Consider the following 16,600-nt stretch of genomic DNA (forward strand, 5'->3'; position numbering starts at 1 on the left):
CTCCTTAACTCCTGGCAGTCTGTGTTTTCCACCTTCTGTTTTCCATTCCAGAACACAGATGATGCGGGGACCAAATAAACACCCTGATTTTTCTCTGTGGTCTTTTTCCTGAAAGTTGGGGTCCAGTCCTTGGCTGTATCCATTTAACGATCTTGGACCATGGTGAAGAGGCACCAAATAGGATCATGCGATGTGCTGTCTAGACATTGTCAATCAACCCGTTAGACTTTTAGACAAAAGTGGTATGTGTAAATGTCCTGCGTCCAGCATTGTTGGGCAGTCATCAACATTCTGGTGTCTGTTTTACTGTTGTAATATTAGGTACACATGAAGTAAAGGCATTCCACAGGAGTTTTGGTTTTATTTTCTGAAGAAATGTAGAAATTCTCAATTTGGATATATTTACTAGTTAAGAATTTCAGCTTTCCTCCCATGCTAGTGAGTTATCCATCTTTACCATCAAACCTGCAATAAAAGATTTTGGTTTGTTCATATATGATCCACTTAGACACTTTTATTTTTGGAAAATTAAAATCTTTCTTTGGGGCACTTTGTTATTTATTCTGCCATAACAGGTTACATGTTAACTTATAGATTCAGTGTTTCAACACCTGTTTAGTCACTTGCTTATATTCCAAAAGGACTTCTTATATTGGTGAATATGAAGATGGTATGGAAGGGGGATATTTCTGTTCTTTGTGTATCCTATTTTGAAACTAGAAATCTGTTTTGTGGCATGCAGAAGAAAGCAAATTATTTTTGAAAAAAACAAAATCAAAGTTAAGAAAACAAAATACAAACTTTCAGTAGTTTGTTTAAGTGAATTTTGTGGTGTCTCTGTGATAGTTCACTTCAGTGGAAGAAAAAATTCAGCCATTTAATGTGATTAGATGATGTGAGGCCTAGTGTGCTCAGCAACATTTAATGGTGTTATCTTTCTTGGCTGACATTTGTAGAAAATATGTTCTTTTTTTCTCAAATTTCCATAGAGTTACTCTTTATTTTGCTATCTATACCACAACCACCTATTGCTTCATCGAAATCTGAGACTTGGAAGGAACCTCAGAGTTGACCTCATTTGACTCCATCATCTCCCAGATGCATATACTCTGAGGCAGGCAGGCTCTGAGAGAGCACTGCCCTGGGACTCAGGAGACCTCAGACCTGGGCTGGCTGGGCCCTTCCAAAGTGGGAGGCTGCCTAAGCTATTGTGGCCTGTCACTGGGGCTTCTTTCTCTCACCTGCAAAGTGAGGGACTGGACAACATCTCCTCTCAGGTCCCCCACTGCTGCAACATGCCTGGACCTCGCACGTGAAAGCCCATCTAACTCAGAACCTTTGAACTTTAAAAGTTTAACTCATTTTGTGATATGCTAGAAAAAATAGAAAACAAAACAAAGCAAATATAAATATTAAAATTATAAGTAATTCCACTATTGAGAGATAACTGTTAACATTTTTTTTCAAAAATAAAAAAGTCCTCAGTTTCTTCTTATTGGAAAAGTAATATATTTTTGTTTTAAAAAATACTCAGTCAAGAACTTCTGGCCAAGATGGAAGCATAGGTAGACATACTGTGCCTCCTCACGCAACCAAAAGAAGGACAACAACAATTTAAAAATAAAAAAACAATCAGAACTGACAGAAAATTCAACTGTATGGAAGTCTGACAACCAAGGAGTTAAAGAAGACACATTCATCCAGACCGGTAGGAGGGGTGGAAACAGGCAGCTGGGCAGAGAGGATGTGTGGCAAGGCAGCAGTCCATTGCGGACCCAGTGGTCCCACATTCTGGCGCAGATAAACCAAGTGAAACAAAGGGGGAGTGGACAGACTGCAGAACCCAGGGTTCCAGTGTGGGGAAATAAAGCCTCAAACCACTGATTGAAAACACCTGTGAGGGTTGAGGCAGCAGAAGAAACTCCTAGCCTTACAGGAGTGTTCATTGGAGAGACCCACAGGGTCCTAGAATGTACACAAGCCCACCCACCAGAAATCAACACCAGAAGGGCCCAATTTGCTTCTGGGAAGTGGGGGAAGTGACTGAAATCTGGCAGAGAGTGGAGCAAGAGGCACTGTTCCCTTTCAGACTCTTGCCCCACACAGCGTCACAATGCTGCGACCTGGTTTGCCCTGCCCTGGTGAACACCTAAGGCTCCGCCCTTCACCATGTAATCGGTGTGTTAAGACAAAAAAAAATGGTCCAAACTAAAGAACAAATCAAAGCTCCAGAAAAAATACAACTAAGCAATGAAGAGATAGCCGACCTATCAGGTGCACAGTTCAAAACACTGGTAATCAGGATGCTCACAGAATGTATTTGGTCACAAATTAGATGAAAAAAATGAACGTTACCCTAAGTGAAATAAAGGAAAATGCATAGGGAACCAATAGTGATGGGAAGGAAACTGGGACTCAAATCAATGGAGTGGACCAGAAGAAAGAAAAAAACATCCAATCAGAAAAGAATGAAGAAATAAGAATTCAAAAAAAAATGAGGAGAGGCTTAGGGACCTCCAGGACATCTTTAAATGTTCCAGCATCCGAATATAGGGGTACCAGAAGAAGAGGAAGAGCAACAAGTGGAAAACTTATTTGAACAAATAATAAAGGAGAACTTCCCCATTCTGGCAAAGGAAATAGACTTCCAGGAAATCCAGGAAGCTCAGAGAGCCCCAAAGAAGTTGGACCCAAGAAGGAACACACCAATGCACATCATCGTTACATTAGCCAAGGTAAAAATGAAGGAGAGAATCCTAGAAGCAGCGAGAGATAAGGAGACAGTAACCTACAAAGGAGTTCCCATCAGACTGTCAGCTGACTTCTCAAAAGAGACCTTAGAGGCAAGAAGGGGCTGGAAATGAGTATTCCAAGTCATGAAAGGCAAGGACCTACATCCCAGATTGCTCTATCCAGCAAGGCTTTCATTTAGATTGGAAGGGCAGATAAAGTGCTCCTCAGATAAGGTCAAGTCAAAGGAGTTCATCATCACCTAGCCCTTATTATATGAAATGTTAAAGGGATTTATCTAAGAAAAAGAAGATAAAAAACAGTAGAATGACAGCAAACTCACAATTATTGACAACCATACCTAAAACAAAAACAAAAACACACTAAGCAAACAACTAGAACAGGAACAGAACCACAGAAATGGAGATCACATGGAGGGTTAGCAACAGGGGAGTGGGAGGAGGAGAGAGGGGGAAAAGGTACAGAGAATAAGTAGCATAGATGGTAGGTAGAAAATAGACAGGGGGAGGGCAAGAATAGTATGGGAAATGTAGAAGATAAGAACTTATGACACATGGACATGAACTAAAGGGGGGAATGTGGGTGGGAGAGGGTGTGCAGGGTGGAGGGGAATGAAGGGGGAAAATGGGAAAACTGTAATAACATAATCAATAATATATATTATATATATATAGCTTATATATATATATAGCTTATATATATATAATATATATATATATATATATATGGCTTATATATATAAGCTTTCCTGAATTTGATTCCTGTGTGCACCTTTCATTACCTTCAAGAATTTAGGCAATAATGGAAAAAACACTATTTGAATTCTTTTAAAGAGAATTTAAACAAGTCATTATCTGTGCCTCTTTTCTCCTCATATATAAAATAAAAAATATATATAACCTTAAAAAATAGGCTAATACTAAGGATACTATTTTGTGACTTAAAACATATATATTTAAAATATATTATGAACATTCTTCTGAGTATTTATAACTTTCCACATTTTAAATAAATGTTTAGATCTGATTAAATTACATCACACCCACTATATATAAATGTACTAGTTGCAACTCAAATAGTTGGCAGTTGCATCAGTTGAATGAAGCCTGCATATCTTTCATTGCCTTTTTTCAGGATGACGAGCAACCATTCTATTCAGTCAAGTACCAGATCAAGGAGGGAGACTGTCCTGTTCAAAGTGACAAATCCTGGCAGGATTGTGACTACAAGGAAGCTGAGCAGGCTGTAAGTGGGGTGCTCCAGAGCCTCTAGTTTTCTCCGTGGGGACTGTGATTATTTCACCAGTGCTGGGGATGATAAGTGTTGTGAGCCTGTTTGAGGGGGTGCACATAAACCCTCAAGTGTTTAGAAAAGTGAAATGCTCTATGTCTGTGTTCTTGCCTAGACAGAAAGGGCATGGAGAGGCCAGCCATTAAATGTGGAGAAAGCCCTCCCATGAGGAGGGGACTCTAATGGTCAATTGAGACACATGGGCCAGGTCCCAGAGAGTGAACAGATTGATATTTGTGCTGAGGTCAAAGGCTTGTAAGGGATACCGTGGCTGCTTAGTTTGCACAGACCTGAGTTTGCATCCTGCTCTGCCTCCAACTGGCTGACCACTCTGAACCCTTGGGCTCCCTTGTAAAGTGAAGGTAAAATTGACCTCACCTGTTTGTTGGAGGCTGCAAGGAGATCCACTATGGAAGGGCCTTATTTTAACAACAATGGCAATCTTATCCAAGTACCTAACATCTGTGTGTCACACCACAGCTGGTTGTTTGGCCTTAAGTGAGGGAGGCGGCAGACAGTATCTGCCAGTAAGCTGCACTTTCCACAGTGCATGGACTCACCTCTTTAATGGCAAAAGACCTGCACCCTGTGTGCACTTGAATGCTGAAGTTGAAAAGTAAGTTAAGAGGAGAGTAGAGCCAGTTGATTCTAGGGCATTGTGTTCATCTTGGTGAAAGAGAAGTATCTCCAGAGCCCCAAACATAAAGCTCCCTAAAACCTCCACGTTTATACTGCCACTTGTCTTGATGCCTCATGAATATCAGTGGCTTGTAAATAATAATGATTAGGCTACAAAAATATTCATTCTTGTGGTGGTCTCCAGCCAGCAGAGTCCACCTGTTGTGACTGAAAGACGAGAATAAATGCACAGGAGACAGCAATCCTGTGGAGAAAAAGGGAATGGCATGGCTACTCTCTCAAGGGGAGAGTGCCCTGACCCTTGCCTAGACAGGCTTTTATTGTTTTTCTCAGGTTTTACATCAAAGAGGGACTTATTATCTATTGCATAGAATATTATTGTCTACATTTGAGGTACAGTAAAGGAAAAGAAAATAACATATGCAGAAAGGAAAGGTAGCAAGCTGATTAGCTCTCTGCTTGGGAAAATTCACACAGACTTTGAAGACAGATAATACACATTTGTTGTTTTAGACCAGGGTGATGGAGTTTTAGCAAGAGCAAGCCATAACAGTCTGTATGCATTTTCTAGACCTGATTCCAATGGGAAAACTTGGTTTGAAGGTCTGGCTCCTGCCCACCGCCTCGCTTCTGTAGGTTTTCTATACAGAGCTGAGTCACATTTCTCAGACCAAAACAAATCCGTCCCCTACAATTCTTGTGTCTCCAAACTCTGTCAGAAAAAAATCTTGACAAGTGACTACTGAGCAACAGTAGTAGGTGCACTTCTCCACTGAAAGATTAACAGAAATGGTCTCTCTCTCTTTCTCTCTCTCTCTCTTTTTAGGCCACAGGAGAATGCACTGCAATTGTGGCTGAAAGAGCAAATAATCTCTTCGTGTCTACCCAGACCTGCCAGGTTACTCCAGGTAACTGACATAGCCAGTGGCCCTGCCCTGGGGGAATGAACCATTTCCCTGTGAGGCCAGGAGCATGACCTAGACAAAGCCCCTTTCCAAGGGAGCAGAGTGGCTGCAGCAATGCCTTTGCAGTCTTGGTGGGGGTTTAGGGACTCGGGGTGGCAGAGTCCTGAGTTCCAGGCCAGGCTCCTGACAAAATCTCCTCCACACTAAACCGACCCTCTTCTTGGAGAGCAGTGCTGCATTAGGCCTGTGCAAGAACCCTGGGAAAGGACTAGAAAACATACCACTTGCCATCGATTGTAGGCAGCATGATAGAGTGAGAAGAGCCATGCTTTGAGGTCCAATCTGGCCTGAAATCTTTCAAGAGCTCTTAAACTTTCCAGTTTCCCTTCTCCTTATCTGTAAGAGGGGCTTGCTACAGGAGATTGTTGTAGACTGAACTAGAGGATAGGCCTGCAAGTACAATCATAATAATGCATTAAGAATAATCAGAATAAGAGTCATAATAGCTGATCTTTATTGAGCACTTATTGCCAGTCAGGGTTCTAATCACTTCACATGTTGACTTATTTAATCCTCACCAAAATCCTATGAGGCAAGTGTAAATATTCTCATTTTGCAGATGAGGAAACTGAGGCCCACCACAGTAAAGTGTCTTGCCCAAGATCCCACAGCTAGCACTTAGCAGAGTTGCTATATAGACCCTGTAGGAACGTGGCTGAGTGCCTGGGTGCAGAAGAATGGGCACATCTAGGTAATGTCAATCACAAAAGTAAACTCAGAACTGGCCTCCTGCAAGAGAGGGTTTCAGCGTACAAGGCTCCCAAACCGCATCATCCACATCACTCTTGACTGCCAGTGGAGGGGCAGTTATTCCGTCCTGGCTTCGTCGTCCATGTGGAACCCACAAAACCACATCCCTTGAGCTTCAGTTCTTGCAAGAAGTGGCATTCCAAGAAATACAGTCCAAATAGAAAAGACATCACAAGCAAATGAACAATTTTTGGAGTAGCTTTTTGTTACTCAGTTGAAGAACTCTAGCTCATAAGCAAATTTTCACATTATCCAGAGCACAGCCCTTATATACTATGAGGGGAAAAGGTCTTTGCCAAACTTCTAGGTCCACAATTACACTAGATCCACAATTCCTTACCTAAAAACTTTTTGGCTGAATATATTTTGACTTCAAAACTTAAAATCTTTATTTTAATATTTAAAAATTCTCCTGAAAATGAAGAGGCGTTCTGTCACCCAGAAAAACTAAATTTGCAGCAGCCCCTACTCTTCTCACCCTCAAAAGGCGGCTCCATCACTTCTCTGACCCCAGTCAGAGCTGCCCTTGAGGTCAGCAAACCAGCCTCTCTTCTCTTCTCCATCTTCCTGTCACCTCCTGGGATCCTCAGTCTTTTGTTCTCCTGTCAGCAATCCTCTCACCTTTCCTCTGTAATTCCCCTCCAGTTTTTTAACTTTGCCCACTAACCTGATGCAGCACAATGTCTGCAAGGGGAGCAGTGAGGAAAGCTGACTTGTGGAGTAAAAGCCAAGAGACAGTGGCAGGGGGCGCTGTGCTGACCTGCTCCCAACTGAGGGGCAGTGTTGGAGAACACTGCTGGCCTCCTGATTCTGTTTGGCTGGAACACACTCAGGCAGCCATAGCTCCCAGTTGAAGAAGCTCAGGATGCCTTCACGACTTTCCCCTCTCTATAGCTTGTGCCTCTGCTGACCAGCGGGTTAAGGCTATCTGTTATAAACATGAATTGGTAACTTAATACAAACTCAGTCCTGTTTTAATATTTATCATTTTATTTAAAAACCCTTCAGTGGCACCCCCACTGTTACTGCAGACCATTCTTCATTCACATCAGTGGGTCTGTGTATACCCTGAAATTATGTGGAGAACGCTGTGAGTACCCATATTTCCCTGGAGAGGGTGCCATGGCTTCCATCAGGTTCACCAAGGAGCCCATGACCCTTGCTTGGAACAGGGTGTAACCCCTGGCCTCCAGAGTGAGGCCCAGGCTCAGCAGCAGAGGACTCTCTCCACCAACTGACCACCCCTCAGTCACCACTGCCTGCTTCCTGCTTTAAGCTCTGGTAAAATGTGTAGACACCCTGTCCCACACGGCTGCCCCTGACTCATGCTGCTTTCTTGGGAGCCATTTGTACCTTCTTCTCGGGTGTCATACCTCAGCTGGCCTTGTCTGCTTTTCACCCTTCTTGGCTTGGGCCTTTTCTCCTCAGGAAAGTCTGTCCTGAATTCACTCTGGGCCCCTGTCTTTCCAAGCTCTCGCCAAAGTATAATGAAATATCCATCTACAGTTCTGTCTCTCCCACTCGACTTTGCCCAACTCCTTCACCACAGTGACAATTACTAACAAATTTACATGTCCATGTAGTCTAGCTCAGCGCCTGGCACGTGACAGCAGGTGCAACACATGGACATGGTTCTTGAATTGAATTGACACAAAACGTATTACACCCTGCAACAGGCCTCAAGGAGCCTTAACATTGAAAAATAAATAATAATAGATGTGTAAAGGTTTACATTTTTAGAAGTTGATAAACTCATAATTATTACTTCTATAATTTATAATGACTTTTATTTTTATTTTACTTTATTTATTTATTTTTAGAGAGAGGGGAAAGGAAGGGGAATGAGAGGGAAACATCAATGTGTGGTTTCCTCTCAATGCCCCCTGCTGGGGACCTGGCCCAAAACCTAGGCATGTGCCCTGACTAGGAATTGAACTGGTGACCCTTTGCTTCACAGTCTGGTGCTCAGTCCACTGAGCCACACTAGCCAGGGCTACAATGACTTTTAAATACATTTAAAACAATTATGCACAATAGTATGCATGTAAGATGTTCCTAAGTCAATGATAGGTTCTTTCCTCTCACTGAGTGAAAAGTAAACTTATATTCTCTTTTTCTAATATATACTAGAATTCATTAGAAAGTTTGTTTAGCTGTGGTTGGTGTGGCTCAATGGATTGAACGCCAGTCTGGGAACCTAAGGGTCTCCAGTTCGATTCTCAGTCAGGGCACAGGCCTGGGTTGCAGGCCAGGTTCCCAGCTGGGGTGTCATGAGAGGCAACCACACATTGTTTCTCTCCCTCTCTTTCTCCCTTTCTTCCCCTCTGTCTAAAAATAAGAAAAAAAAAAACAAAAACAAAGATTTTGATTACTAGGGCCATTGAAGTTATCTTACTTATTTAGGGTAATGTATCTCAATGCAGATTTTGCTCATTAACACTGCCCTTTGGCCTGTTCTTTCTCTGTATAGCCAGGGGCCCTGTGGTGACATTGCAGTATGACTGCCTTGGCTGTGTGCACCCCATCTCAGCTGCCAGCCCAGGCTTGGAACCTGTTCTCAGACATGGCATTCAACATTTTAACAACCACACTGACCATTCCCACCTCTTTGCCCTGAAAGAAGTAAAACGGGCACACAGACAGGTTTGTTATTTCGGTTTTTATTTTGCACAGAATTATTACAATTTGTTGGGAATTTATGCTTAAGGTTTCAGTTCCTAAAATATATCACTGGTGAAAAGAAAACCTATGATTCCATGACTGGTAGTGAGGGGACAGACAAGGCAAAAAAAGAGCTTCCTCTGTAATCAAACTGATTCAGATACTGCAATAGAAAAGGGGAAATGTTGGGCTAAGGAGACCCCTTGCTCTGAGACTGCTTTCAGTAAGTGGGTAGTTAGCATTACATGTTCTTCTCAGAGATAATGAAATGAAAAGGTCTTTCTCACCCTAAGGGATTCTGTTTTTTTTTTTTTTTAGTATTTAATTAATTATTTATTTATTACATCACCTGAGGGCACTATTATGGATGGTAGTGAGAGGGGAGAGGAGGGAGTGAAAGGGAGAGGGACAGAAACATCGATGTGAGAGAGAAATATCAGTTAGTTGCCTCTCCCATGTACCCTGACAGGGGACTGAACCCACAGCCTAGGTATGCGCTCTGACCAGGAATCAAACCCATGACCTTTCAGTTTGCAGGACCGTGCTCAACAAACTGAACAACACACCCACCAAGACAGCCTAAAGGTTTTAAGAAAACTGCCTTATCACCTAGCTATATGAGTCAAACATGGCTCCAAAATATTAAATGGTACCCAAAAAGGGTGGCACAGATTTCTGAGTACCCTTTAAAGTATAGTTTTCATATTATCAGGGGGGAAAAAGCACATACTTGTAAGTCTGGTTTTCATGGACTCTGTTCACTAAGTTTTTCTGGATCCCTTGTATTTCAGTGTGTAATTATGAGGGACTCACTTTGGTCAGTAACATTTCCTGCTTTTAATAGAATTTCCAACCTGCCTTCATGTAAGACACATGTTCTACTCAAATATATTTATATCCAGCTATCTGGGTATGACTAGTCTAGGATAAAGCAAAAGAGAAGTAGTTATTGCCGGACAGTCTAGGAACATGAAAACCTACCAGTAAATTCCACTGACGCTCCAAAGTTTTCTTTAACCATATAGAAGAGCATTATTAGTATTTCACAAAATTCAATAGGACATTATTTTTCTGCTACCTAGCAGAGAGAATATTGCTAGGACTTACTTAAAGAAATATAGTCCTCTGGCTATATATTGTTTTTCATTTTCAGATGTGTAGTAGTGTTTGTGTGTGTGCGTGTGTGTGTTTTGAAGGGTGTGATTAATATTTATTCAGTCATGATTTTTGCCTGTGAATAATAGTTTATACTTTTGTGTATTTGTGATATGCTCAGCAATATTCTAAGCTCCTCATAACACTGTGAATAATGTTTAAACTGCCCTTTAACTATTTAATTCAAAATTGTTTCAGGTGGTAGCTGGATGGAACTATGAAGTTACTTACTCTATTGAACAAACTAATTGTTCCAGGGAGAATTTTCTATTCTTAACTCCAGACTGCAAGGTCCTTCTCAATGCTGTAAGTAGGCCAAAATCTAATCATAAAGTTATTAGCATTGGTGTTCAGTATTTTTACAGGAGCAGGAATACTCAGCCATATAGGAAGACTTGGTCACTAAAATTTCAGACGACACTCGTGAATTTACAATCATGTTCACCTTGTCACTCACTGATCAAGCTGCCTTGCCTACCTGGTCAAAAAATTTGTACATTCTGCAGAAAGCATTTACAGATACAACCAGGGCCTGAGACAAAATGATGCCACTCCAAGTTTGTCTGTTCCTGTGCTCACACTTGCCTGTTGCCCTCTCTTCCCCCTGTGCTCAACATCCTTCAGGTCCTCCTGAGCTCTATGCAGGGTAATCCCTGACTTCAGAATTGTCTCTGTCTGTTTTCTTACCTTCCCTCCTCCCTTCCTTTACTGCTAATAAACACATCCTGAACCTCTATCACTTTTTAGGATTGTACCTTGTTATCAGATCCAAAATTATGTTAAAAGAGTAGTTAGTGCCTGTTCAGACGACTAAGGCATGATGACCTCCCCAGGGATATGTGCATTGTAGCAGAAGGCTGTGCTGTGAGCAAGGGTCGCTGCAAGCCCTGCAGTCTGAGATTCTACTTCTAAAGTTTGATTATATGGGAAGAAAATGAGAAATCCAGACAGTAAGATGTTCATTTCAGCATTATTACTAATAGGAAAATCTTGGAAATAACTTTTTTTTCAATATTAGGGACTGTTTAAATAAATTACTGTGTATCCACAGAGTAGAACATGTGCAACCATTAAAATTATGTTTACAGATTTTTAGTGACTTAGTAAAATGGTTATAGTATGTTAAGTAAAACACACAAAAATAGAATTCAACACTATACACATAGATTCATTCAAGTATATAAAGTAAATGTAAAGATTAAAAGTGATGCAGGGAGCATTTGAGATCTTGCTCCCCATCAATTGTTAGTTTGGCTCAAATAAACTCTTAAAAGTTTTTTTAAGTTATGGGAAAAATATGCCAAAATATGAAACAGTTAACTTTCAGTTGAAACTACAGGTGCCTTTTTTTTTATGCTTTGTACTTTTTGGAACTCATTATTTAATATTTTCCAATGTTTCTAACCAAGCATGTATTTATTTCATAACTGGGGAAAATACTTAAGACTATTAAGAGAGTGAAAAGACAACCTAGAGAGTGGGAGAAATTATTTACATCATCATATATCCAATAAGGATTTAATAGGAAGAATATACAAAGAAAAACCCCAACAATGCAACAACAAAAGGACAATCAACCTAATTTTCAGGTGGGCAAAGGACTTAAACATAAACATTTCTCTAAAGAAGACATATAGCCCTGACTGGGTGGCTAGTTGGTTGGAGCATCATCCCATATACCAAAAGGCTGTGAGTTCGATCCCTGTTTAGGGCACATACCTAGGTTGCAAGTTTGATCCCTGATTGTGGTGAGTACAGCAGGCAATAGATCAATGTTTCTCTCTGACATCGATGTTTCTCTCTCTCTCTGTCTCTCCCTCCTTCTCACTCTAAAATCAATTAACATATCCTTGGATGAGGATTTAAAAAATTAAGAAAAATTTTAAAATAATGAAGTGTCCAATAAACACATGAAGAGTTGTTCAGCATGGTTAGTTATCAGGGGAGTGTAAATACACACCATAATGAGAGGTTATCTCGCACCTAAAAGATGGCTATAATTTTTTTTATTGGAAAATAATTAGTGTTGGTGAGGATGTGGAAAAATGGAAACTTTTGTTCATTGCCAATGAGAATGTAAAATGGTGCAGCAACTGTAGAAAACAGTTTGGCAGTTTTTCATAAAGTTAAACATAGAATTGCCATATGACCCAGCTATTGCACTTTAGGTAGATATTGAAAAGAATTCAAAACAAGGACTCTAATAGAAACTGTTACAGAACAACAAGGGGACTAGGGGGAGGGATATACTATTACTGAAAGGAACCCCCCAGGTTCATTATGTCCGCTGCCAGAGGAAAGATGTCTTTCAATGTCAGAGATTCGTGAAAAGGAAAGGAAATGTTTATTTAATGCTATACAGACTTAAAGTAGTGACCTAATGTCTTCAAAATCCCAAAGTCCCTTAAAACACCCACAAACACACACAGTCCTTCCTTCCTCCCTTTGCCAAGTCTGGGGTACCGTATCTCAGGAAAAGAAATAGAAGTCCGTGGCTCAGGCAGCCCCAGTTCTTCTCAGTAATCCGTCTTGGTTGGTAGGCTTCCCCCCATTCCCAGCACCATCAGCTGTGTTGCCGGGGTCTCTGCTAAAGCTGGATGGCGGTTCCCACTTTGAAAGCTGCAAGGGTCTCCACTTTGGCAAAGCCACGAGGTTCTCTCTCCACTGCCCCAGCCGCGTGGTCCTCTCTGCACAATGGCTGCAGGAGTCTCCACTCTGCCAAAATTGTGTTGTTCTCTCCTACATGTCTGTGGCCTTCTCTCCGCAATGGCTGCAAGGAGGGGTTCAAATCCCTGTGCCAATCTTCCTCTGCAGCCCCATTTCCGACTCCTCCCACCATCAGTTACACCTGCCAGTACTCTCAAAGCCTTCCAGCTTTACTGGGCTGCCATCATGAGTCTGGGCAGGTGTGGCCCCATGTCATGGAGCCAATCTTCTCCAAGCTCCCACGCAGGTGCTGTAACTCGGGGGACCTGCCCCCAGTTACATCTTGGGGGGAAGTTACTTCCATTCCCCTGGCTCAGAGCATGTCTACAGCTATTTAACATATCTGTGCAACCAATTAAAGGTTATAGATATGTTAAATGAACACACCAGAGGTTAGCTGCAAAGCTGTTGCTATGCAAAACAGCTCTCAATGGCCCTGTTCCATTTGTCCCTTCCCCCAACCCACACCTGTGGTGAGGGGTGGAGGGGGTTTGGAGGTGGGGATATCCTAATATTTCCTGGACACCTTGAGTTCTGGACCCCATTCCAAATCCCTATTTGGGGTCCCCCTCTTGGCTGTACCCTGTAACAATACTTATGTGCCATTATTCACTGTAGCATTATTCACAATAGCCAAATAGTGGAAACAACCCAAATATCCATTAACAGATGAATGGAAAAACAAAATGTGATATAAATATAAAACAGTCAAATATTCTTTAGGCATAAAAAGAAATGAAATTTTGACACCTGCTATAACATAGATGAGCCTTGAAAACATTATGCTAAGTGAAATAAGCCAGACACAAAAAGACAAATATTCTATGATTCCACTTGTATGAAATATCTCATGTATACAACTGCATAGAAATAAAAGTAGATTAGAGTTTACCAAGGATTGAGAGGAAGGAAAATAGGAATTTATTGCTTACTGGGTACAGAATTTATGTTTGGGTTGATGAAAACTATTGGATATAGACAGTGGTAATGGCTGCATTGTAATTAATGTCACTGAATTCTACCCTTAAAAATGTTTAACACAGCAAATTTTATGTTACACATATTTTACTATAATACAAAAATAGTAAACAGGAGAGAGAGAAACTCTAAGAAATGTATGTTCTAGCTACTATTTATCTTGTTTAGTTTGAGTCAAGTCTGGCCTTTTAAGCATCTATCAACACCTTCTGGTGTTTGTTTTTTAGTTATTTGAGATTATATAGGCTCAAATATTATCTAACTTGAATCTTTCTGTGTTTATTTGTAAGGCCTCAATATTGTACGGCCTACTGGTTTTCCCTTTGCAGCACAGAGAGGCGCAAGGGCTGGTTGCAGTCACAAAGCCTATCAGATTTGGGGTATCACTTCTCTGAGCTTCCACTTCCTCATTTGTGAAAAGGGAGGAATAATAGCACCTGTCTCACAGCTGTGGTTACAATAATGAAAGGACATAAAATGTGAATGAACTATTGTGCCTGCAGTTGGTATGATTGAAGGCCTTGCTATTCAGCACTTGGTCCCTGAATCAGCAGCATCAGCATCACCAGGGAGCTTGTTGGAAAATCAGAGTCTTGAATTCCACCCCAGGCCTACCTACTGGAACTACATATTAACAAGATTCTCAGGTGATTCATTTGCACTTTAAGGTTGAAGAAGCACTGATTCAAGAGGTCTCCTAAGTAGTTCTCAGGCCATGCTGCATATTAGAATCACTTCTCCAGCTTAAAAATAACTATTCCTGGGCTCTTCCCCAGACATTGTCACTTAATTGGTCAGAGGGTGGGTTTCTGGAGTCAGAATAAAAGCTTCTTGTGAATCAAATAGGCTGATAGAATTGAGAACCTCAGGGCTACTTCCAGCATCCTTCTCCCCATCCAAAATTAAGATATTATAGTATGGTATTTCTTGTATCTTTAACAGCTATGACATCTATTATATGCATGTTTCCTCACTGAAAGTAAAGATAGAGAGAAAACTTCAAGGCAATGCAGAAACACAGAAAAAGATAATATCGAATCACATACTCAAATACCCAATGACATCTTAGTGTATGTCCCTTTTATTTTTTTGTTTGGAGGGGTGGGGGACAGAATATAGACAATTTGTGGTGATCTTTTTTCCTGATAATAGTTGTAATTATTTCACATGCTGCATTTTTCACCTAAGAATTTTCCTGTGTCATTAAAACTGATGAACTTTCTCCTAAATTACTGGATAATACCCTATTAAAGATAACACAGATTATTTTTTGAATAACTATACTTAGACATTTGGGTTGTTTCCATTTTTTTATTATAATTAACAACTCACCTAACATTCTTGAGAATAAAGCTATTTCAGTATTTGTTTTTTCCTGTTTTTATATATTTGTTAGAAATTTATGAGTTAAATTTATGATTTTTTTCTATATTCTATACCCATTTCTTTTTGTGATAAATCTTAATGATTTGGAAAAGGATATTGGCTATTAAAGGTATCAGTGCTTTATCATATTTTTCTCAGTTGTTTACTTTTTAGCATTCATTGTGGTATTTCTGACTTACAAATAGATTTTGCTTATAGGTGGCCAAATCTAACAATATTTTCCTTTTGAATTCTTCCACCATTTGCTCTGCATTCATCTCCCCACCCCCCCACCCCCCAGTTTGTTTAGGGTCAGTATTTTAAACATAATTTATGAAACTATCTGGAGTTAACTTTAATGTATCTGGTAAGGTCTTTAAATTGAGTTTTGTTTCAAGAGGATAACCAGGTATTTCAACATTCTTTTCTTATACATGAATTTGTGACATTTACCCTATAATAGTTTCTCATGAAAAGCCTGTCTTCTATATTTGTATCACCATGTTTTAACAGCCATAGCTCTGCAGTAGGTATAAATGTGTGATTTACAATTCTAGTGTCTATATATTCAAAAACTAGCCTTAGAATAAGTTTGTAAGAAAAAATTTACATTGTCATAGATTGGAATTGCATTACATTTCTAAATTAATTTGAGGAGAATTGGAATATATACTATATTTAGTCTTTTCTGTCAAGAACTTGGTATACAACTCTACTTAGTCAAGTTATATTTTAAATGTTTAAAGGTGGTGTGATTTTATTTATGTATATTCAGAACATTTCTCACTAAAGTTATTTCTAGTTTTGGGGGGTTATGTGTATTTATTTTTGGTTATTGCTCCTAGGAATTAAATCTTATGATTATTTAATTTTATTCTCTTTAAATGTTATTTTGTATATAAATATATCAATTTTGATACAGCCACCTTATATTCAGCAAGTGAACTCTCTGGTTAACTCCAACAGCTTTGCATTGACTCTTTTGATTGTTCTAGTGACAGACTAAAAAGATATTATTTCATCTCTTCTTTTCCAGTGCTTATTTTTTCTTCTGTGTCTCAATGAATTGACCCAAATGCCCAGAGACATTTCACACAAATTTACATTTTATTCCTATTTTATTTGGGAAGGCCTCTAGAGTTGTGTTATTATTAATATTTGCTGTGGGTTCCAGGTAGACATTCATGTCATTTTAAAGAGTTATCCTTACATTCCTGCTTTTAAAGAGGCTTGTTTTGTTTTTAAATAAGAAATGTGTGTTAGCAACCTCATAGACACAGAGAATAGACTGACTGCTGTTACAGGGGAGGTGGGTTAGGGGGCTGGGTGAAAGAGATGAA

General features: G+C 40.1%; 1 protein-coding gene across 1 annotated transcript in view; it reads left to right on the forward strand.

Moving 5' to 3' along the window:
• LOC123827047 (kininogen-2-like) overlaps positions 1 to 16,600 on the forward strand; it is a 41,138-nt gene that overhangs the window by 3,038 nt on the left and 21,500 nt on the right. Inside the window, exons 2-5 of the mRNA XM_045851330.1 lie at positions 3,886 to 3,996; positions 5,507 to 5,588; positions 8,866 to 9,038; positions 10,410 to 10,517. Coding sequence (XP_045707286.1) covers positions 3,886 to 3,996; positions 5,507 to 5,588; positions 8,866 to 9,038; positions 10,410 to 10,517 — 474 coding nt within the window. The remainder of the gene's footprint in view (positions 1 to 3,885; positions 3,997 to 5,506; positions 5,589 to 8,865; positions 9,039 to 10,409; positions 10,518 to 16,600) is intronic.

This window comes from Phyllostomus hastatus, unplaced genomic scaffold (assembly GCF_019186645.2).
Source record: "Phyllostomus hastatus isolate PE091 unplaced genomic scaffold, TTU_PhHast_1.1 phas_contig_86, whole genome shotgun sequence".
Taxonomy (NCBI): Eukaryota; Metazoa; Chordata; class Mammalia; order Chiroptera; family Phyllostomidae; genus Phyllostomus; species Phyllostomus hastatus.